This window comes from Rhinatrema bivittatum, chromosome 4 (genome assembly GCF_901001135.1).
Source record: "Rhinatrema bivittatum chromosome 4, aRhiBiv1.1, whole genome shotgun sequence".
Taxonomy (NCBI): domain Eukaryota; kingdom Metazoa; phylum Chordata; class Amphibia; order Gymnophiona; family Rhinatrematidae; genus Rhinatrema; species Rhinatrema bivittatum.
Window position 1 is genome coordinate 240804922 of NC_042618.1, and position 24323 is coordinate 240829244.

General features: G+C 44.6%; 1 protein-coding gene across 2 annotated transcripts in view; it reads left to right on the forward strand.

The window, feature by feature from the left end:
* TULP3 (TUB like protein 3) overlaps nucleotides 1–24323 on the forward strand; it is a 186380-nt gene that overhangs the window by 113483 nt on the left and 48574 nt on the right. Inside the window, exons 6-7 of one of the 2 annotated variants that reach the window (XM_029599970.1) lie at nucleotides 12557–12778; nucleotides 21040–21152. In XM_029599970.1, coding sequence (XP_029455830.1) covers nucleotides 12557–12778; nucleotides 21040–21152 — 335 coding nt within the window. The remainder of the gene's footprint in view (nucleotides 1–12556; nucleotides 12779–21039; nucleotides 21153–24323) is intronic. The other variant, XM_029599971.1, reaches the window with a different exon arrangement.

Genomic DNA, 24323 nt, shown 5'->3' on the forward strand with positions numbered 1-24323 from the left:
CCAATAATAATTAGGATGCCCTAGTTTAGGTATATGATTAATATATATGAGTAAATATATATTATTTCTTGTCTCCCCCAATTTTATATGTTAACACTTCAGAGATATGTTATATGTATTATATGTAACTGAATATTGAATGTATAACATATTTTCCTGTTATTTCATGAAGATCTCTTTAATGAAAATAATAAAGTTTAAATTAAAAAAAAAAAAATTTCATCTGCCATTTGGATTTCCAATTTTCCAGTCTCAGAAGGTCTTCCTGCAATTCATCACAATCTGCTTGTGATTTAACTACTCTGAACAATTTTGTATCATCTGCAAATTTGATTACCTCACTCTTCTTATTTCTTTCCGGATCATTTATAAATATATTGAAAAGTACGGGTCCCAACACAGATCCCTGAGGCACTCCACTGCCCACTCCCTTCCACTGAGAAAATTGTCCATTTAATCCTATTCTCTGTTTCCTGTCTTTGAGCCAGTTTGTAATCCACAAAAGGATATCGCCACCTATCCTATGACTCTTTACTTTTCTAGAAGCCTCTCATGAGGAACTTTGTGAAAACGCCTTCTGAAAATCCAAATATACCACATCTACCGGTTTACCTTTATCCACATGTTTATTAACTCCTTCAAAAAAGTGAAGCAGATTTGAGAGGCAAGACTTGCCTTGGGTAAAGCCATGCTGACTTTGTTCCATTAAACCATTTCTTTCTATATGTTCTGTGATTTTGATATCACAGATATGTCCAGTCTTGGAAGGAGAGCTCACATAGAGAATCTCTGCACACAGGTTCTTCAGTCTGCTCAGGAAAAGCTTCATCAAATACATTTCCTAAAGTTAGGAGGTGAGCTGGTATATGGTAAATGCTTTCAGAGATCGGCTGGCCAACAAAGTTGGCCAAGTTCAAACAACTAGTTTACGATGCCTTACATCAACAAACAAGGAGGCATAGAATTGTACCTCTTGTGTCAGAAACCTATCCAGCTTGGGGGCATGAAGGGTGGTTTCTTCACCCTAGGACAGCTGCCGCTCGTGTGGGGAAAGTGAGAGGACGTCCCTGCTCACGTCATCTGTAGGCGTCCAAGTGCACCCATAAAGATTTGCGCTCTACTGATTGGCTTTGCGGATTGAAGAAAGGTTATATCTTACCGCCACTGGCAGTTTCTTCACCCTGAGACAGCTGCTGCTGTTGTGAGACGGTCAGACATGAGTGTGAGCCCCTGTACTGCGACGCAACCGACACAACTCCAGGGCTGGCCTTGGTCCACGCCACTGGTTGGTGAGCGCATCCAGGCATGGACTGGGCTGAAGCTGAAGACTGGAACAAAAGCACTTGCAGTCTTGGAACAGGAACACTCATGGGCTTGGAAGAAGAACAAATGAACCAGGAGCTTGGACATCTCTGTTGGGATCCAGTAACCATGCTAGTTTTTGGGGTAGTCCTCTGGCCACTCGGTAAGCCCTTTCAGACTAACCATTTAGGAACGACTTAGGCCTTAGACCAACAAAGGCTGAGGGCTCTTCATTCTCATGACAAGTCAAGACTGAAGACTCTGAAGAAACAAGACAAAGGTTCAGGACATGGAACAGACTGGACTCTGTACATGACAAGATGAAGGCTCTGCAGACATGGAACATGATGAAGACTCAGGATTTGGAACAAGAACTCCAGACACCAGGGTCAGGACTCAGGAACTCAGACTTGGGAACTTGGACTCCAAAGACTTGAAGTAGCAGCAAAGACTTGGATTTAGGAACCAGGAACACAGAGGACCGCAAGAAACAGGTTACCTTGAAGGACCTGAAGACAACAGGAAAGTCTTGCGAAGACCTGGAGCAATGGAAGAAGTGGACTTTTGAAGGTCTGAAGCAGTGACTTAATCAGGAAGGGCCGCGGGGCTTTTCCCATCGTGATTCCTTTAAATTTCAAGAAGGAGTACGTGTACGCGCCTAAGGAAAACAGGAGCAGCAGCAGTATTCAGGCAGCGTTCCAGGCTGCAAAAACCAAGGCAGTGGCGGGGACTGTCCTACCATGGAGAGACTGCAAAATGGGTTCGGTGGCAGCGGTGGTCAAGAAGCATCACCAGCATCGGGAATTAGTGTCGTTGAGGAGAGGAGAGCAAAGTCTGCTGTGCTTCAGGCCGTGGAAACCAGCAGGTGGCTTTGCTCTTGCTGTGGAATGTGGCAGGAAGGGTCAGGCAGTATCAGCCGGGATCAGCAGTGTCAGCATCCAGGTGAGTCAGGCCGCTCTCGAGGCTCTCCCACTATTGGTATCACAACAGTACCCTCTCCTCAAAGCTCATCCTGCCAGCCTCTTCTCTTCAGCTTCGGAGGAGACATAAGTAATTCATAAGAACATAAGAAAATGCCATACTGGGTCAGACCAAGGGTCCATCAAGCCCAGCATCCTGTTTCCAACAGTGGCCAATCCAAGCCATAAGAACCTGGCAAGTACCCAAAAACTAAGTCTATTCCATGTTACCATTGCTAATGGCAGTGGCTATTCTCTAAGTGAACTTAATAGCAGGTAATGGACTTCTCCTCCAAGAACTTATCCATTCCTTTTTTAAACACAGCTATACTAACTGCACTAACTACATCCTCTGGCAACAAATTCCAGAGTTTAATTGTGCGTTGAGTAAAAAAGAACTTTCTCCGATTAGTTTTAAATGTGCCCCATGCTAACTTCATGGAGTGCCCCCTAGTCTTTCTAATATCCGAAAGAGTAAATAACCGATTCACATCTACAAATAACCGATTCACGTCTACCAATAGGGGCTCAAGGGGCAAACACAGGGTCCGAAGATACTTGGTTTCAGGAACTGAAGCAAGGAACCATATTGGACTAGCTGAACTAAGACAGGGCTGCGGGCTTGGACAAAGACATGGTGTGAAACACACTAAAGAATAGAACTAAGGCTGAAGAACAAAAATCTGGGTGCAGGCGCCTCCTGCGGTTCATAGACAAAAAAGAAAACAAAAAAACACTCAGAAAGCAACGAGTCAAAGCATGGAAGGCTTGTCACAGGGACATGTTCACCAGCCTTCGCAATCTGTTGTGAGACAAACAGACATAAGCATGAGCCCCTGTGTCACAACACAACTGAAACAACCCTGGGGCTAGCCATGATCCACACCGCTGGCGGGTGAGCACATCCAGGCACGGGCTAGGCTGAAGCTAAAAACTGGAAGAAGAGCACTTGCAGACTTGAAAGAAGAAGAACAAACAAACTAGGAGCTAGGACATCACTGATGAGAACCAGCAACCATGCTGGTCGCTGAGGAATCATGCTGGTCGCTGAGGTAGCTCTCCGGGCACTCTATAAGCCCTTTCGGACTAACCACTTAGGAACAGCTTGAGCGACCGACTGACAAAGTCTGAGGTCTCTGGACACTTGTCATAAGAGAAGGCTGAAGACTCTAAAGACTTGGAGCAAGACAAAGGCTCAGGACTTGGAGCATACTGAAGACTCTGAAGATACATAAGAAGATGAAGGCTCTGAAGACTTGGAACATGACGAGGACTCAGGACTTAGATCAAGACGATGACTGGAACAAGAACTCCGGAGGCCAGGGACAAGACTCAGGAATTTGGATTCAGATTCAGAAACTGAGGAAGAGACTCCAAAGACTTGAACCAGCAGCAAAGATTTGGACAGGATTCTGAAGATTTGGACTGAAGACTTGGATTCAGGAACCAGGAGACCAGAAACAGGGAGGACTGCAAGAAACAGGTGACCTTGAAGGACCTGGAGACCACAGGAAACTCTTTCAAAGGCCTGGAGCAATGGAAGAAGTGGCTTTTTAAAGGCCCGAATTAGTGACGTCATCAGGAGAGGCAGCGGGAGTTTTCCTGCTGTGGTCCTTTTAAATTTCAAGCAAAAACGCACACATGTGTGCCTAAGGAGGACAGGAGCAGCAGTGGCATTCTGCGGCATTCCAGGCCACAAAGGCCAAGGCAGCGGCAGGGACTCTCCTACCGCAGAGAAGCTGCAACACGGGTCCAGCAGCAGCAGTGGTCAAGTGGCATTGCTAACATTGGAAGTTGGCAGCATCGAGGAGAGGAGAGCAGAATTGGCAGCACTCCAGGCCACGAAGACCAACAAGTGGCTTCTCTCCTGCTGCAGAATGTGGCTTAAAGGGTGTCGGCCAGGATCAGCAGTGGTAGCATCTGGGTGAGTCAGGCTGCTCATGGGGCCCTCCTGCAAGTGATGTTGCCACTCGTGTGGGGCAAGGTGAGATGATGACCCTGCTGACATCATCTGTAGGTGACCAAGCGCTCCCATAAAGTTCTGTGCCCTACTAACTGGCTTTGGGGAGTGAAGAGAGAGGCTGTATCTTGCCACCGCTGGTGGTTTCTTCACCCTGGAACAGCTGCTGCTCATGTGGGAAAGGTAAGAGGATAGCCCTGCTGACATCATCTCTAGGCATCCAAGCACTCCCATAAAGATCTGTGCCCTACAGTGAGCAGACATTGGCACACTGCCAAAGCCACGCACCAAAGGGGCATGCCCCTAGAAAAGGTTTTTCAGCTGGCTCCTCTTCAAGTTTCCATTGAGGCATGGGCAAGAAACAGGCGCAGTAAAAGTATTCCCATCCGGGACTATTGCCCAACCAATCATGACCAAGCCAACTTCTATTGATTCTTCTTTCAATATCTATCGATTCAAGGTACTGTTTCGGGACTGTCCAAGCTCTTTACCTTCCACTCTTAATGAGACCTTAGTGTCTCTTAGCCCCGATACCTGTGACTCCAAAGTGGGGTTGTTTATCAAGCAGAAGCTGAGAGTGGAGAACTTGCGTCTGGACATGTTTTAGCCCCTATCCCTCATGATGGGAAGTCTTCTGCATTAAGAGGTAATCCTGGAGTGACTAATCCCTTGGAGGTGAGTCTCCCGGAGTTATGATGTCCAGACTACTCATTCTATCCCTTCAAAATCATCTTTGATTGCTTTAGAGACTGTTTGGACTACAATAACAAAACTAGAGAGCTCTCTAACTGCTAAGTTTGAAAAACCTTTATCTTCATTGAATTACAATCCCAAGTTGTTTCTCACTCTCTTTTGCTTAAGGAGCATCGAAATAGAATGATAAAATGTTAATCTCAGTGTAAAAAATTATTAGATAATGATTTGTCTCTGTTTAGAGATAATAGTAATTTATATAAAACATTAGAAAATATGGAAAATTATGTCCCCAAATATGGAAAATTATGTCTCCAAGAAAATCCCCATACTACACGATCTCCTAATGGACATCCCACCCCGACATCCTCTGCATCACTGAATCCTGGCTCAAAAGGCAGACACAGCAATAATCAACCAACTATCCCAGTCAACATACAACATCTTCTCACTACCTAGACCAAAATAAAAGGAGGTGGACTATTTTTCCTAGCCTCAAAGAAAATCAAATTCATACATCACCCCATCAACCAACCACCTCCTCTCGAAATTGGTCTCTTCAAAGAAAAAACCTACAAATCATGCTTCTATACGCCCCGCCGAAATGCCTAGATCTCTACCTATCATCTCTCATAGAAGCCATCCCCTCCCACATCAACATGGACATTCCTGCAATCATCCTAGGAGACTTCAACCTCTGCATAGCTACAACCTCCCAGTCACCCAAATGCAAACTCCTGCTCGACACAATGACAGCCATCAGATTCAAACAGTCAACACACCAACTCAGAAATCTGGACACACCCTCGACCTCATATTCATCAACAACAAAGCATCACTCACCAACAACCCCTTACAACAACTAACATCCCATGGTCTGATCACAAGCTCATTCATGCCACTCTACAGCTGCAAACCAACCACACAGAAACTAACAACAAAATATATATCAAATTCCCCAAACCATGCTCCAGCGAAGACCTCACAGAAGCCCTATCCACAGCCTTAAAATCTCTTGACCTCAACACAGCAAACACAGCCATCAACTCATGGCTTACCATCAACACAGAAATCGCAAAAATGAAATGTCCAATCATCACTAAAGAAATCAGAACTGAGAACCCCCACAAAGTGCCCTGGTACAAACATGAACTAAAAAACATAAAGCGATTACTCAGACAAGCTGAGAAAAGACCCAACCCGCCCCACCTGGACAAATACAGAACACTACTCCACATCTACAAAATGGACACAGACAAGGCCAAACATGTATACTATGCAAAAAAAATCCACGACCATCATTACAACCCCAGAGCCCTCTTCAATTTTGTCTCCAAATTGACACAACCAATCCAAGCCCCACCCTCAACAGAAAGCACCCCAAATACATGCGACAAACTAGCCCAGTACTTCTCGGAGAAAATCAACAAACTAATAGCCTCTACCCACCAAGGAAACACCGAACCCACAGCCCAAGACTGTCCCCACATGGACCAACTTCGAACTCACAGCCTCAACCGAGGTAAAAAACATCATACAAAAATAAACCCAGCCACCCACCCCCTCGACCCCATACCAGATATAATCAACACATCCCTTGAACAAGGCAACTTCCCTGAAGCCCTGAAATGCACTTACATCAAGCCTATACTCAAGAAACCACACCTTGACGCCTCCAACCGCACTAACTTTAGACCCATAACTAACCTCCCATTCATATCAAAAATTCTAGAAAAAATTGTAAACTTTCAACTCTCCGAACACCTGGAAACCCAGAAAATACTATACTCATCGCAACATGGTGTTATGAATCCTCCTGTAGCTGTGCTACGGGAGGCTTCTCACCTCTTTCCTAGAGGCCGCTCCGAAGCCAGGGTCTTGCCTACAAACTATCCAGGATTTGCTCTAGGGCCTGGGAGGCCTTCGATGTCCTTGGGGCCTGCCTGAGGCTTGCTTGGGTCTGCATGGACATCCTGGTTTGGGCCACGCCCTTCTCCCTAGGGGCCGGCCCGCAACACTTCTCCTCAGTTATAGGGCCAGCTAGGTGTGGCCCATCCAAACTCCTCCCAGGGAGTTGCCCGTCTTCAGCCCTATAAAAGGACTTCAACTTCCACTCAGCTTTGCCTTCGCAATGAGCCAGTCGTCTGAGGAGCTTCTCCTTCCCCTTGGACTCCATGTTCCTGCTCTTGCTTGGTGTTCCAGTATTCCAAGGGATCCCTCTTCTTTTCGTCTCTGCTGTTCCTGATCCCGGTCTCTGATGTCCTTATGTTCCTGTCTCTGCTCTCTTGATGTTCCTGACGTCCTCCGTCTCTGCCCTCCTGATGTTCCAGAAGGCCTGACGTCCTCCATGGCTAGAGGTCCTTACGTTCCTGATCTTCCTGATGTCTGTTCCTGTGATGTTCCAGCTCGAGTCCTCCAGATGTCCATCCTGAGGGTAAATCCGTTTTGTCCGGTTCCTGTTCTCGGACATTGGAGCCTCGGTCAGTTGGATTCCTTTCCTGAGCCTGCCCCACTCCCGCGGGGTCCATGACCAGCCTCCTTAGGCTGTGTAGGGCACGTAGAGGATTGGGTGGTCCATGACCAGCCCATTGGGTCCGCTCTGAGTAGTGGGCTGTGTAGGGCGCCCTGAGGAACAGTGCCCACTTGTCTTCATCTAAGTCTTCCAAGTCCTTTTCGTCTCGTCTGGATTTCCCAAGGTCCGTAAGAGTTATCCTTGCCTCGGACGTTCCTGATGCACTGAGCCTCCATCTACTCTAGTTCCAGATGCCTTCCATGGGAGAGCTTCTACCCACTCGCCCTTCCGGAGGTCTTTCGTTCCTGTTGTTGATGCCTTGTGTTCTTCTCCTGAGTTTCGAAGCCTTCATCTCAGCCTTCAAGCTTCAGCCCTTGTCTCTTGTCCGACCTGCCGCCTGTGCTGCTCCCTGCAGCAGGTCCGAAAGGGCTGGGAGTAGTCGGAGGACCATTCAGAGACCAACCTTGCGTGGTTGGCCTCATTCAGGCATGCAGGTCAGCAGGGGCCTGGTCACCTCCAACCCTAGACGAGGTCCGCCTTCCGCAAGGGGCACACATCTCACCCCTAGCGCTCCCAGCCAGCGGAGCACAACACATGGATTCAGAAAAACACTCAGCACCAAGACACTCCTCCTAACCCTCGCCGACACAGCACTCAGAGGTCTAGACACCGGCCAATCCTACCTATTGATATTACTGGACATATCCGCTGCATTCGACACCATCAACCACAACCTCCTTCTAACCAGACTAAGCGAAATTGACCTAGGCGGCACCACCATACAATGATTCGGCTCATATCTATCAAACAGATCCTGCAAAGTAACACTCAACAACAATGAATCAAAGCAATTCCCCCTCTCACACGGCGTCCCGCAAGGATCATCACTTTCCTCCACTCTCTTCAACATATATCTACTCCCACTTTGCAAACTCTTCACTGACCTGGGCCTCCACTACTACGTCTATGCGGATGATGTCCAGATCCTCTTCCCCACAAAAGAAAAAATACGGAACACCCTACTACAATGGAATTCCATCTCATCTCAAATACAAAAACTCTTAACTCAGATATCGCTCACCCTCAACCACATGAAAACAGAAATATTATACATATCAAACAAACCCCTATCAAAGAACATCCAAGACCTCTCACTCTCACATTCCAAGATCCAACTCATCATAACTGTAAAGGACTTAGGAGTCACTTTAGACGCCGAGCTCAACCTGAAATCACACATCAATGCAATAATAAAAGAAGGCTTCTTCAAACTACAAGTCCTCAAAAAAATCAAACCGCTACTACTCAAGACTACCGATCAGTCTCCAGGCCCTCTTTTTCTCCAAACTAGATTATTGTAATTCCCTTCTCCTTGGCCTCCCAACCTCCACCCTCAAGCCCCTCCAACTACTGCAAAATGCGGCAGCAAGATCCCTCAAAACAGCAAATGCTCCACCCACATCATTCCCATACTGAAAGACCTCCACTAGCTCCCCATAACCCACAGAATTCAATACAAAGCCCTAACCCTCCTACACAAATCCATCTACAATGAAAAGACAGACTGGCTAAAGGACACCCTCCATCCATACAACTCACAAAGAAACCTTCAATCCAAAAACACTGGACTACTAACTATTCCCTCCACCAAACTGGCTCACCTCACCTCAACAAGAGAATGCGCAATCTCTATAGCAGGCCCCATATTGTGGAACAGACTGCCCACAAAACTCAGAACGGAACCCTCAACACAGTCCTTCAAAAAATCATTAAAAACCCTGCTATTCCAGAAAGCCTTCCAACCGACAAGTTAAACTCACTCCCCCGCAAAGCAACCAGAAAACCATTCCTGCCCATAACATCCTATGAGACCATCCCATCAAGTCTCCTGCTCACCCCAACCCAACCTCCATAATGATCAAATCAACTCGCTCTACACATCAGAAGTTTTGCATACCTGATACTCAGAAATTTTATTCTCCCCAACATTTCATCATAACCACGATGCTCCATAAAATTCAAACGAGTTTCCACTTGTGAAAAAAATGTTCTCCTTTATACTGTTTAAGATAACAAGACTTCGTTATTGTTAATATTATACTGTTAAGATAAGACTTTATTATTGTTGTGATGTAAAGATAATTGGACCCTGTTGCTACTGTTGTCAAAATATCCCTCGAGTTACTATGAAAACCGATGTGATATTCTTTAACGAACGTCAGTATAGAAAAACAAATAAATTTACAATTTTTTAATTTTCCAATGTCCTCTTACATTTCTCCTCTGGATATGTTAAAAAAGTACTATTTGGAATGCCATAAAGTTGCTCCTTAATCAATCCCTCCAGTAACTAAAGCGTTTTATTTATCATCTCAACGAGAGTCTGGCTCTGAGCCAAGTATTTCAGGGCAGGTTGGTAGACCCTCTGATACATTAAATCTTAAAGAATTTTTACAACATTCTCAAGAAGAAATTACAACTAGAACCATTTTGTTGGTAACATATACACTAAAGCCAGATAAGCTTTGGACTCTTAAATTATTTTTTTGACAGAGAAATTTTTTATTTTTAGGTAAAAAAAAACATCTCTGTTTCCAGATGTATCTAAATCTACTCAGAAGTGGCATATGCATTTTCTGGTTAAAAGACAAAGTGATTGATCTTGGGGAATTCTTTGTTTTAAAATTTCCTTGTAGGTGATTAAGTTCGCTTGTGCTAGATTTGTCTTTTTTGAACTAGAGCAAATGGAAGGCGTTCTCCAAAATAGAAAGCCACCCAGTCTATTATGGATATCAGTTCCCAATAGATAAAATAGGGTTCTCTTAAGTATAACCTTGCAGTAGAAAATTTCCTCTATTGTTTCCTGTTTAAATCTTCCCCTTTATGAAGTCTAAAGTGAAGATTATACTAATTTTTTTTTCTTATATAATATCTTTCTTTGTTTGATCTTTCTGTATAAAAATTCACATCATTTTTTTTTTTTTTTTTTTGCATCAAGGTGACTTCAAATGTAAATTTTGAAAATTAATAAAGAGAAAGTTTAAAAAAGAAAGCCGTCCAGCTGTGGGGCTGGGCCATCTTTCAAGGGATGGTTCTCAGGGCCATGTATCTGGCTGGCAGGGAGAAGGTCTTGGTGGATCAATTGAGCTTAATTCTGGAACCACATGACTGGTCTCTGGATGGGAGAGGTGGGGGAATAGCAAGAAAGATTTTCTCTCAGTGGTGGATTCCGCTGGTGGAACTCTTTGCGTCAGCCCTGAACAGGAAAGCTCGGCTCTTCTGTTCCATAAAACAGGCATAGGGCAAACTAACCTCGGACACCTCCGTGCTGAATTGGGGCAGAGGGTACTCAACAACAACACTGGAAGCGTAAGTTACCAGCATGGTCTTCAGTGTATTATTCTAACAGAAACACTTTTTACACTTCCAGTATTGCCGTTGAAGCAATGCAGGAAACCGATGAAAATGATATGAGTGTACTGTGATCACGGTAATGCATAGGCTTTTGGAGGTTAAGGGTTGGAGTGATGGGGTGTATGGGGGGAAGGAGGAAGAGGAGGGCTCCGATGTAACAATTTTTTTTTTGTCATATCTGAGGAAGGAAGCCAGGGGAGGGGTGGTAATCTGCCACATTCTACATTAACTTGCAAACTCTTTGGAGAGAAATGGGGGATCAGATCAGTAGGCTCAACATTTGGCTTACTCGGGTGGGGGATTGGGTATCAAGCCACTAGGCCCCCATTTTTTTCCCTTCCTGGTTATGGTTAAGTTTAAAGTTATTCAGTTACATTTTATTTATTTATTTATTTATTTAAAGGCTTTTATATACCGGAGTTCATGCACTTGTGCATACCACTTCGGTTTACACAGAACAAGGAACAGAAAATTACATCAAACAGATTGAACAATTAAACAAATATACAATTACATCCAACAATTGGGTATAAATAACATGGCTAACTTAGTAGGAACTTAGAGTTTGAGGTAAAGGAGAGAAATAGTACCAAGTGGTAACAGAACAATGTTAATGGCTAAATAATAAATATAAATAGTAAATACAAATTCTTATAATAAATACAGGTGTTTACAGATTACAGTCTTCATGAAAAGTTTACGTCTACAGAATAGGGTTAAGTAAATAAGAACTGGCGGTTATTTCTATAGGAGTGAAGACTTCAAAAACTGAGGTTACATCTGGATTAAGAGGTATTGGTGTAGCATGCTCAAATATTTAATGATTTGGAATTGTGAGACCAAGGATAAAATTAGGAGTTGTTTTAATGTTTTTTATGTTTGTATTTATCATAAATGTTTTTACTTTGTTTGTACATCACTTAGGCCTTATTTATGTTAAGCGATTAACAAATTCAATAAGTGAAAATGAAATGAAAATGCTCTAAAGTTAGCCAAATAACTTATTCAGCTCATTCCAAACATTGGAGTTAGCCCTGTAAGTTATGCAGCTAACTCAACTCCACACCGGAACACCCCCAAAACGCTTCACATTTATCTGAATACATTTTTATCCGTATAACTGGTGGTGACATTCAAAACTTGGCATTTATCTGGCTAACTCATAAGATGCACCATGTTGCATCAGACCAATGTCCATCCAGCCCAACAGCTTGCTGTCTCCAACAGTGCCAAGTCCAGATCACAAGTACCTGGCAGATCCTGAATAGTTGATCTGTTTCTTGTATCTCACTCTAAGGGATAAGCGCTGGCTTTCCCCAAGTCTGCCTGATTAATTGTTTATGGACAGTTCCTTCAGGAACTTGTCCAATCCTCTTTTGAACCCCACTATGTTAGTTGCCTTGCCCACATCCTCTGGCAACAGATTCCAAAGCTTGATTTGACACTGAGTGATGAAATGCTTTCTACGATTTGTTTTAAATCTGCCAATTACTAGTTTCATTGAGTGTTCCCTAGTCTTAATGTTGTTTGACAGGGTGAATAACTGTTTCCAATTTATCCATTCCAGCCCACTCAAACTCAGAAGTTATCCAGATAAATCCCTTTAAATATCAACCTCTATTTTTCTAAATGTGGTTCTTTATAAAATATAGTCTTTCTATGTCCTTGCTATTAATTATGCCTCACTTTTTTAAGTACATCTGTCTTCTCTGATAGACTGTTATTCATCCTCAGGAGACTGGCATCTCCTCCACAGCTTCCCCAGGCCTGCAATCAGATGTTCAGTTATTAGAAGTGGAGAATTTAGAGGAGTTTGTTCTATGCCCTGCTCAACGTGGCATCACTGTGAAGTGTCGGATCACTAGAGATAAGAAGGGGATGGATCGAGGCCTCTATCCTACATATTTCATGCACCTGGAAAGAGATGATAACAAAAAGGTATCTGAATAGAAATTTCTATGTGTGACGGGTAAGAGTATAGCAATGGGTGTAAACTACTGTCCACCAGGCCAAGATAAAGAAGCAGACTGTGAAATACTAGGAGAAAGGCAATAAATTTGACATGACAAGATTTCAGTTATCCCCAGTATTGACTGAGTCAGGTTTTCATTGGGACATGATAGGGAGGTTAAGTTTCCAGATGCTATAAATAACTTCTTCATGGAGCAGCTGGTTCTAGGTCCAAGAGGGACAGCTACTTTAGATCTAGTTCTCAGTGGAATGTATGTCCTGGTGCAAGGGGTTACTGTGGTGGGTCTGCTTAGCAATAGTGATCATAATGCAATCAAATTTGATACAGTCACTAGAGGGAGGACATTTAAATAAAACTACTGTAGTAACATATAACTTTAAAAAGGGAGACTATGACAGAATGAGGAATTTAGAAAAAAAACTAAAATGAGCAATTGCTAAGTTTGCATGAGGTGTGAACATTGTTTAATACCATCTTGGAAGCCCAGTTAAGATGTATTCCATGCATTAAATAAGGTCAAAGGAAGATCAAACGGCTGCTAGCATGGTTTAACGGTGAGGTGAAAGAAGCAGTTAAAGCCAAAAGGGCATCTTTAAAAAAATGGAAAGTAAACTCAACTGATGAGAATAGGTAAGAGCATAAGTACTAGCAAGTTAGATGTAAAATAGTAATAAGATAGGCTAAGAGAGAGTTTGAGAAGTTTGTCATAGAGGCAAAAAATAATAAAACTCTTTTCAAGTACATTTGAAACAAAAAAAACCTGTGAGGGAGTCAGTTGGGTTGCTAAATGACTAAGAGGTAAAAGGGGTTAACAGGAGGACAAAGAACTAGCAGACAATTTAAATTAATTCTTTGCTTCTGTCTTTTCTGAGAGTTGAGAACATAGTAACACCATCAACATTCTTTGATAGGGCTATTTCCGAGCAATTAAAACAAATCTCTGTCCCGGAGGCTTCAGGCTCCGTTGCTTGGTCTCTTCATTGAGGGGTTTCTCTTGGCAGGATGGCAGTGTGGGCATGGTCTGGGCCTGATGGTATGCTTCTGCTACCTCCAATACTTTCTCCATCATCAGGGCTGGATGCTGGTGAACCCAATGCCATATGGGCGAACTGAGATTGTCCTGGAACTGCTCCAGCAAAATTGCTTGGGCCACTTCCTCCCAGGTTTTCCCGTCCGGGCACAGCCACCTCCAGATGGCAACCTTAAGGTGCTAGAACAAGCTCCTAGGGTTCTCTCCAGCCCTTAAAATTCCCCTCGAAACCTCTGCTGATATGCTTCTGTGGTGATCCCTGCTCTTCTTAGGATCATTGCCTTGATCTCCGGATCCGTGGCCGTCCCCTCTGGAATGGCTGTTTGATAAGCCTCTTAACACAGTCTGGAAAGTACATTTCCCAGCTGGATAGTCAAACTATCTTCAGGCCAGCTTACCAGCCTTGCAGTACACTCAAAGTTCTTCAAGAACCCCTCCGGATCCTCTCCCAGAGTCATCTTGAGGAGGGTTGGCGACCCTGGTGATGGACAGGCCAGAGCAGTTTGCACTTCCGGAGCGATCTGCATAAGCAAAGCGTGTTGCTGCATCATTTGTGCTTGTAATGCTTCTACTGGGTAGTTTGCGCTTGTAGCATTCTGCAGCTGCTGTTGGCCAGTTGCAAGTAATTGAATTACCTGCTCCATTTTTTATGTCTTTCTCCAGAGATAGGAGAGCAAACAAAACAAAAAAAAACCCTGCTGGCCTTTCTGACCCTTACTTACTGCTTGACCCCTCTTTAACCAGGCAAGGATAGCCCCCTTGGCCTGCACACATGCACTGGGTTAGAATCAGGAGGGCCCCAGGAAAGAGATGGAGAAAAAAAAAACTGCAGTTTTTTTTTCCTTAGTGCTCAGCAGAGCCCCACCCTTTCTTCAGCTGCTAAGAAACAGCACAACAAACAAATTGTTCCTCTCCACAGTCCTCCCTAGAGACTGGTTTTTCCCTCTGTGCCTGGCTTAGAGGGATCTCATGTAGGACACCATATGTGGCACAGGAGTGGTCAATGGCATGGATACAGCCAGAGAAATGCACACATACACTCTGACTGCGCTTTAAGTGCTCTTTGTTTACAATGATATCAGATAGCAAACAGTTGGCAGTGAACAATAAAGCAGGCACCTTGAACTCAGGCAATCTCTGTTTTAAACACATACAGGTTTATCCACCTCACAAATAAGTGGTCTCTCTGTAGTCTGAGATTCCGTCAGCTACCTGGGGCCCATCTAACCTTTCTAGGCCTTCAGGTTTTATGCTCAGAGTTTGGACTCCTCTCTCTTCCCAGGATACCTGGGGAGCCCATGCTTAAGGAGGACTGGGCGGGACATCTAAGCCTGGTCCTTTAAGGTAGATTGAAGGAGCTGCCTATATACTCCCTCACACCCTGATATAAAAAAATCATCAGCAAAGGATGTAGAAGTTGGTGTGGATGTCTTGATGCCTACTGCATTAAATTTGTCTACTTTGCTAGAGACCTCCCTCAAAGAAGTGAAAACAAAGGTGACCCTAGAAGTTACTTTGGCTATAGATTTAAACAAAGACTTGCTTCACTGGATGTTTTTTAAAGAATAGAAATGAACTCTTCCTGGGACAGATGGTTAGAATACATCCAGATCTATCTAGGGGCACAGAAGAGATTTATTGTCTTACATCAACAAGTCTGTGAAGAGGTGTTTAGACTGGAACTCCGGAACACCTTAAAGGACCGGAAATAGCTATTTACTCAATCCACCTTAAATATCCAGGCCACAGGATGTTTCCCAGGGAGAGAAATAAAAGCCCAAGAAGGAGCAAAGGGGCCCAGAAGGCAAGGAAAAAGCTTCAGGAACTATGTCAGAACACTGTACATTTGAATACTTGACTTTTGATATAGCACTGCTGACGTAAGTAGGCTTTTTGCAGTCTTTCTGTTTATGTAAATAATAAAAATGCCTTTCAATTGAAAGGCAGATTTCAGCTGGTTTTTCTGTTCTTTAGCATGCCTCTCTGAAGCCAAGGACCACTCCATGCTATCACATATGGTGATAGTGATGGTATATTTTTTTTCTGCTCACCAAAGTCAGAGTCCCATGTCACCACTTCTGGCTTTTGGGCCTGGGCTGCTGGGTGTAGCCCTACCCAGTTGGAGAGGGAACATTAAGTTAATCAGTGCCAGATAGATTAGGTCTTCTTTTGGAAGAGAAAACAACATTTTTTAAATTTTTTCTATACCTTCTTTGAAGCGGCTGCATTGCTCTAAGTACAGGTTCCGGCTACAGCCCCAAAATTTGAAGCTAGCATGGATAGATTACTCCAGGCCCTCAAAGAAAAGCAACAGCGTCATGAGAGGCCAATGGTGCAACGGCAAGTCCTGAAAGAGCAACTGGATAAATAGACTTGACGCAGATAGCGCAAGCCATGCAAGCTACCTCAGCCCTCCCTAACTCTGGATCCGTGATATTTGAAAGGACCCAGATGGTTTACTAGTAAATTTTTAAAGGGTGGCCTGAGTCAATGTGGACCACCTTCCTGGGCAATTTGCTAACAGGTTTCTGTCAAGCTGCATGCCAAGCCACAAATCCAAGGGCCACCTATCTGAAGGTTAAAGTGGCCATCCTTGAACATGTGGGGTGTACTAACAATGGTTCCAGTGCGAAGCCCTCCAGGCAGGAGAAAGTCCACAGAATCTCTTCTATCAATTGAAGGATGTAGGATGGAAGTGGCTACAGCCAGAAGGGAAGGCTGGCATGGATATAGCCAACCTAATTCTGGAGCAGTTTTTAGATGGCTTGCACTGTCTATGCAACAGTAGTTACATAAGCATTCGTAGCTTACCCTTGAAGCTGTCAGAGGTTGCTGACACTGTCTAGCAAGCTCAGTCAATGCTGGAGCACACCAGAATACAAGAAAGACAGCACTAGATCTAGGAGTCCACAGTTGGGGAGCAAGGCGTCCACTGAGAAGAATCAGCCTAGGATCTGATACTGGCTATCAGTATCAGATCCATCAGCATGCTTCAGTTATGGAGAGAGAGGTCACTTTGCCGGGGAATGTCCATGGACTGGCAAAGAAGTTGTGGATGTCAACTTAATGACTCCCCCCCCCCCCCCCCCCCCCCCCAAATTTGAACTTTGTTGATACTGGTCACCCTGGACTTAGTACTTTCATGGTGCCATTTAAGCTGGATGTGGTCCCTATGCAGGCCTTGGTCAATTCCAGAAGTGTAAAAGCCTTCATCTAGATGGAGCTGTTTAAGTAATTCTGGATTGAATATGAATATTCAGTGATTCTAACTTGCAATCAATGGCAGTACTGTACCATGCAGGTCTCATTGAAGATGCCTGCTGGACTAACCATCCTTGAAGTGGAAATACTTCCAGTGCTCTTGTATTCTGTTAGTCTGGGACTTTGAGTCTCTTTGGATCCAGCTTAAGGCTGAATAAACCAACTGTGTGTATTAAAAAGAGTTTGTGCCAGAGATCGTCACTTGAAAGAATCCAGACTTATTTGTGATGGATACCAAGATACCTAGTCTCCAACATCACTGTCACCAGAAGAAGGCCAGGTGTTCCAGGCACCTAGAGGCCACCATAGATGGGGGTTACCAGGACGAATAAGGAACCACAAGCACCCCAGAAACATTTAATTGGTCCCCAGAGTGGGTGGGGGAGGTTAACCCTGAGAATTTTAGAAGAAAGAGATAAGTCCATCCACAGGCACAGAAAATAGAGATCTTGCAGGGATTAAAGAAGGTCCTGGGTTTAAAACAGGTCTTAATAAGCCCAGACTTCAATAGACCTTTCATTGTACTGATGGACACCTCATAAATGTATTTGGGAGCATCTTGGCACAAGAAAAAGAGGGTGAGGAACATCCAAATGCCTTTATTTGTTGGAAACTGCTCTCCAGGGAGAAATGCTACTCTATAGTCGAGATGGAAGGTTTGACAATAAAGTGGGTCTTTGAAGCATTCCAAAGTTATTTGTTGGCATGAAGTTTTCTGAACACCATCTGCTGGCCTATACTGCCAGAAACAAGGAGGTAATCGGCCAAATAATGTGGTGATTCTTAGCTCTTCAATCCTTCACTGTTGTTCGGTAGACCCCTAGCCAAGATGAGGTTGATGCTACCTCCAAGGGAAAGCCCTTGCAGGTCCTCATCGTCGGAAGGCAGCTGTGGAGAGTAGACCCAACAGGAGCTTCACCTTTACCAGCCCTTGTTCCCCGCATGTTGAGCCCTTGGGTACCAGGGCCGGCAGGACTTAGGCGCGGGTCACTCGGGAATAACCCTCCCAGGAGAGAGGTGAAGAAGCGGGGCCGGACTTACCAGAGGTCAGGGCAGGCAGCAGTCAAGAAGCTTCGGGGACAGGCAGATGGTCAAGGCAAGCGGCAGATGAGCGGAATCCAAGGGCCAAGCAAGGGTCAGAGTCAGGAGATCAGTTCGAGAGGGCAAGGAGAGGACAGAAGCGGAGAACAGGAATGCAGGAACCAGGAGAAGGAATCAGGAACACAGGACTAGGAATGAGGAATGTGGGAACCGGAAGTAGACAACGTACACTCTGGAGAGTAGGACCTGTTGCCGAGGCGAGGTCCCATAGGCTGGGCCAGGGTTAAATAGGCCCCAAGTCCTGATGTCATCAGCAGGCCCACTGGTGTTTTTCCCGCCTCTGGCCCTTTAAGAGGTGGGGCAGATCGCGCGCGCCTGGGAGCACCAGAGGGACACCGGTGTCAGGGCAGATGTGCCAGCCTGGTTGGGCTGGGAGGCCGCATGGCGGACGATGTGGGAGGCTGGGTTCCCGGAGCTGGAGGTAGGGCTGCCGATCACGATCTCCCACGGCCGTTAAACACAACATTCACTTTCCGGGTCTAGAATAGGGAAGGGAAGGAAAATAGGAATGTTGATTTCCTTTCACAGGCAGTATTTGTGACAGAAGCAGGCACTCAACCCAAGAAGTTGGGCTGAGGGGGAAGGGTTATATATACTAGAACCCTGGATCATCTTAAAGGACCTAGACCAGCTATCTAGTCTGGTCTATTTTAAATACTCAGACGGGAATCCAGGCCACAGGGTATTTCCCAGTTAAGAGGAATAGAACCCAGAACGAGGAAGAGAAATCCCCAGGAACTATGCCAGAACTCTATTCATTTGAATACTTTACTTTTGATGTAGCACTGCAGAGGTAAGCAGGCTTTTTGCAGTCTGTTTATGTAAATAATAAAAGTGCCTCTGTTGGAAACCAGAATCTAGTTGGTTTTTTTTGTCTTCCAGCGTGCCTCCCTGAAGCCAAGGTCCTTGATATTAAAACTGTCTTTTCTTAAATTCCCACGTAGTGGGATTTCAAGGGAATACTTTTATCTTTGTTGATCTCGATCATCTTATTTCATTTTTAAGAAGTAAATATAAGATTACGTTGACTCCTTCCAATTAGGGTTGGGTATGGTTATATTTGTGACTGCTATTGGAGCCAGCTAAATTATTTACTTTTCCTAGGGGTTTTTTTGCCTATATTATTGTGTTATAACCATTGTCCTTGCCCCCTTTGATGGACTTGGATTTACATATGTACATTATAATATTATGCATTTCCTTTTTTGGTACATAAGATTGATTTCCCTGGTATGTAGTTAATATCATGTAAATTTAAAATTATTGACAAAAAAAACCCCCAAATTTCTGATCATACAGATAGACATGACATTGGGGAAGAATCAACAGGGGTTTAGTAAAGAGAACTCTTGTCTTACAATTCTATTAGATTTTTTTGAAGGTGCAAATAGACATGTTGACATAGTGTATTTGGATTTGCAAAAGCATTTGAAAAGGTGTCCCATGTTAAGCTCCTCAGGAAATTGAAACGTCATGGAATATGAGGCAGTATCCTTTTGTGGATTGGTAACTGGTTAAAAACAGGATACAGAGAGTAGGACGAAAGTATCAGTTTTCCAAAGAGAGAAAGGTCATTAGTCATTAACATATTCATAAATGTTCTAGAAAAGGGAATGATGAGTGAGGTGATCAAATTTGTAGATGACACAAAAACAGCAGCAGATTGCGAGGAACTACAGAAGGACCTTATGAGACTAGGAGACTGGACATCTGAATGGCAGATAAAATTTAATGTGGTAAAGTACAAAGTGATGCACATAGGGAAAAATAATCCCCAACTACAGGTACACAATGCTGGGTTCTGTATTAGGAGTCACTATCCAAGAAAAGGACATTTTAGTCCTTGTTGACAATACACTGAAAACCTCAGCTCAGTGTTTGGTGGTGGTCAGAAAAGCAAATAGAATGCTAAGAATGATCTGAAACAGAATGGAGAATAAAACAGAATAAATCATATTGCCTCTCTTTCAATCCATGGTGCAACTGCATCTTGAGTATTGTGTGCAATTCTGATCATCCCATTAAAAAAAAAAAACATAGCAGAACTGGAAAAAGTACAGAGGAGGGCAACAAAATTGATAAAAGAGATGGAACTGCTCCCTTATGATGAGAGGCTACTCAGGTTAGGCCTCTTCAACTTGAAAAAGAGATAGCTAAGAGGGGACATGATAGAAGTTTATAAAATTATGTGGGGTAGAACAGGTAAATAAAGGATGACTATTTACTCTTTTAAATAATTCTAAACAAGAGAATGCTCCATGAAACTAACAACTAACAGATTTAAAATAACTCATAGAAAGTACATTTTCACTCAGCACACAATCAAGCTGTGTATTCTATTAAAAGAGAACATGGTTAAAGCAACTAGCAGAGTGGGGTTTTATATAGGTTTAGACAATTTCCTTGAGGAAAGGTCCATAAAACATTACTAGCCAAGTAGATTAGAGTGAGTGACGAGAATAAATCTCCTTTTTGGGATGTGCCTGGACTGGCTGCTATTGGAAACAGAATGCTAGGCTCAATGGACCTTGGTCTAATCCAGGTTGGCATTTGTTATGTTCTTATTTTGCGAATAGAAGAAACAGAGATGCTTTGTACTGTATATGACATAAAGGACATGTGGATTGGGGAAGGGGCTAAAGATATTATATATAATAAAATAATTTATTGGCTTGAAAGGAAGTATGGGAGGGGGGTGTTTGAAGTGTGTGGAAGAGACCTTTTCTGTGAATGGTAAGTTGAAAGTATGTTTGCAGTGTGGGGAATAGAGGAGAAGAAATGGCATACAAATTTTTAGTGAAGTTCTGGATCCTGATTAATATTTTGTATTTTCAGACATTCCTTCTTGCAGGTAGGAAAAGAAAGAAGAGCAAAACATCAAACTACCTCATTTCAATTGATCCAACCGATTTATCACGCGAGGGTGAAAGTTTCATTGGCAAACTCAGGTGAGATCCTTTCTGAGTCGGGGCCATAGTTGTATAGTGGCTATTGAATATAATGACAGTAAATGTGTTCCTTGGAGAATTGTCACAGTGCAGAGAAATAAATAGCCTTATTTAGATATCTTTTCCAGTGCTCAAATTGTAAAAAGATAACAAGGGGAACTCAGCATGGTGAATCAGTGGATCATGGGTGCAGCCTCTTGACACAAGTACTTAAGGGGCAAATTGAATATGGAGGGGAGCGAGCCAAAGTGGCATTTCAAAATGTTATGCCAACTTCCACACCTTAGCCCCTTGGCTTTTCTGCACTGGGTGCTGGTGTTTATCTTTGTGCGTTATTGCCATGCATGTTGCTAGGGGTGTTCAAGAAAGTTTGGAACACAGGGCAAGCTGTTATTGGTTTTACAATGTAGCGTAACTACCATACCATAGCAGTACTAACTGCTAGGACTGAAACAGCAACAACCCTACCTATGAAAAGGTAGCACTGCAAATTGGTGCTAGAACACCAATATACTTCCTATTGGTAAAATGAAACAAACCAGACTATAGAAACTGCACACTAGCAGAATATCTCACCTCTGTCACACACGTAAAATACTAAGAAACTCATCAAAGAAATAGAAACATGCAAATGAAAATTGAAATAAAAACTCTAAGAAGTCCAATTCTGCATGCAGTGAACTACAGACAGCCCAAGTTCAGACTGTTGACTTTAGGGAGATGCAAGGGAGGATCAGGTATGGGGGAGAGAGAAAGTTTCAGTACGCTCACAATTCCCCCTCCCTGAAGTTAGTGTAGAACCAGCCCTGATCATGTCCCAGGTACATTGTTCTCACAGGGAGGTTTAAGGCCTTTAGCAGGCCCTGTGAGCTCTCGAGATCCCTGCACAGGGAGAAAAAAAAAATCTAAAGATCTTAGGGCTTTTCCTCTCTGAAGTTCTTCCACTCAACAGTCCAATCCAGTCCAGGCACCAAAAATACCACTCAGACTTTCCAGAAAGTTGTTTAAAATAAAAATACTTTATTAGCACTGATGTGTGGGCAAAACAAATTCTCCTAGGACAAGCAGGATGGTAGTCCTCATCTGTGAGTGACATCATCAGATGGAGCCTGACATGACACTGTGCATGCCCCGCATGTCACTATCCGTGTGTCCACGCGGGCTCCCCTTCAGTTTTTTTTTTCCACAAAGTGTTTGCCTCGCTTTAGTGGAGCTCTGCTCTTTCATTTGTTTTTTTCCAAAATCTTTGTTGTTTTTCGGCAGTCTCTGCACTGGGTCTCTCATCCACCAGTCAGTGTCCTTCCTACGGCATGGTAGGTTGAATTTTTTCCCTTTGTTGTGGTTGATTCCTGTTGCGTCGCTTCCCAGTGGCCGCTGGCCATCAACCGCTCGCCGTCTGTTTTTCATGGCGTCATCTGGTTTTCGACGATGCCCCAAGTGCCCATGGACAATGTCTATCACTGATCCACATGAGGTTTGTATTCTTTGCCTGGTAATGAAGCACGACATCTGGGGGTGCGCTCTCTGCGATCAAATGACCCCCAAAGGACGTTGCACCCAGCTGGATAAGATGGAAAAGCTTTTTGGGCCCAAAAAATCTGACCCATCTACTCTGGCATTGGGGGCATCGACATCGGGGTGCTGTCTCTCTCTACTCCTCCATCGGTACCCTCTCTCTCGAGAACTGCCAGAGATAGGCTATCTCCGGTGTCCTCGCATTCCAAGACTTCGGGATCTTCGCATTCCTCAGCACCAGGGAAAGACAGGGCCGAGCACCGAGGGAAGTCCCGCAAACATCTGCACAGGTTGCCATCCTTACACAGCACCGGGTCAGGTGCGGCACCAATGTCTGCTGTGCCAACACTGAAGCGACCCCGTGGAGAGGAGGCCTCGGCCTCTATCAGACCTGGGAGTCACAGGCATTCCCCACCGGTGTTGGTGCTGGGCACCAAATCTTCTCGGGTCTCTGAGGAGGCTCTGGTGATGCCTCCTCGGGGCTCCGAGGAGGCTCTGGTGACGCCACCTCCTCCTCAGTCCATTCTTTCTTCAGCGGTCTTTCAAGAGGAGTTGGATTACAGGTTCAGCTAGCGGTGCTACGAGCCCTACGGGGTATCGAGCTGCCATCGGCACCGGTTCCCATATCGATGCCAGAACCTATGCTGTCTCTTGGCACCCCTCCTCGAGCATCTAGACGTCCTTTTGGGCATACTTCCGACTTAACAAGTGCCCCAGCAGCCACTGATGCCCTCCTCCAGAACGATTCCCCTCATCGGGTCCTCTGAGGAGGAAGAATCATTGCGGCCAACAACACCCACAGAGGTTCTAGTTCTGCAGCTGCAATTCAACGATTCTGGTCTTGGGGCCATCTATGCCTTCGGGGTTGTCAGTGCCCAAACTGAGAGGCTTGGGCAGGGACCCTCCACATCGACCTCCAGGGGACCTTAGCGAGGAGGCACCCCCATATGACACATTGGGAGAGGTTTGCTCCGAGTCCTCTTCAGATGACTCAGGCGACCCTCTCTCGGAACTGTCTCTGCCAGGTGAGAGGCGTAGGTCTTCCCCAGAAGACCTTTCCTTTACGGGCTTTGTCTGGGCGGAGGCTGTTCCATTTCAGCTCCTCACTGAGGAGGATGCCCGGCACAAAATGCTGGAAGAACTCCAGTTTGTGGTTGCCCCAAAGGAAATAGTGGCGATCCCAGTCCATGACATTTTCAAGGAGCTACTCCTCAGGATCTGGTAATACACCGTGACCATTTCTCCGATCAATCGGAAGGCGGATGCGATTTATTTAGTACAACATGCGTTGGGATTTGAGGGGCAACACCTCCCTCATCTATTTGTGGGAGGTGTTGCCTCCCTCAAGAAAGCCAAGCACTCCCGCACCAATGCCTCTGCTCCTCCAGGTTGAGAGCATCGGGCGTTAGACACTCTGAGTAGGAAGGTCTACCAAGGTGCTATGCTCATTGCTCGTATTGCCTCCTACCAACTGTATATGACCCAGTTCAACCGGAACTTGTGGAAGCAAGTCCAGGAACTGTTGGAGCACCTGCCTAAACAGCAGCAGGACACCTTGGCGGTGATACAGAAGGGTCTGAAGGTGGGTAAATATGAGGTGAGATTCACCTACGATATTTTTGAGATGGCAGCCAAGATGGCCGCAGCAGGCATTGA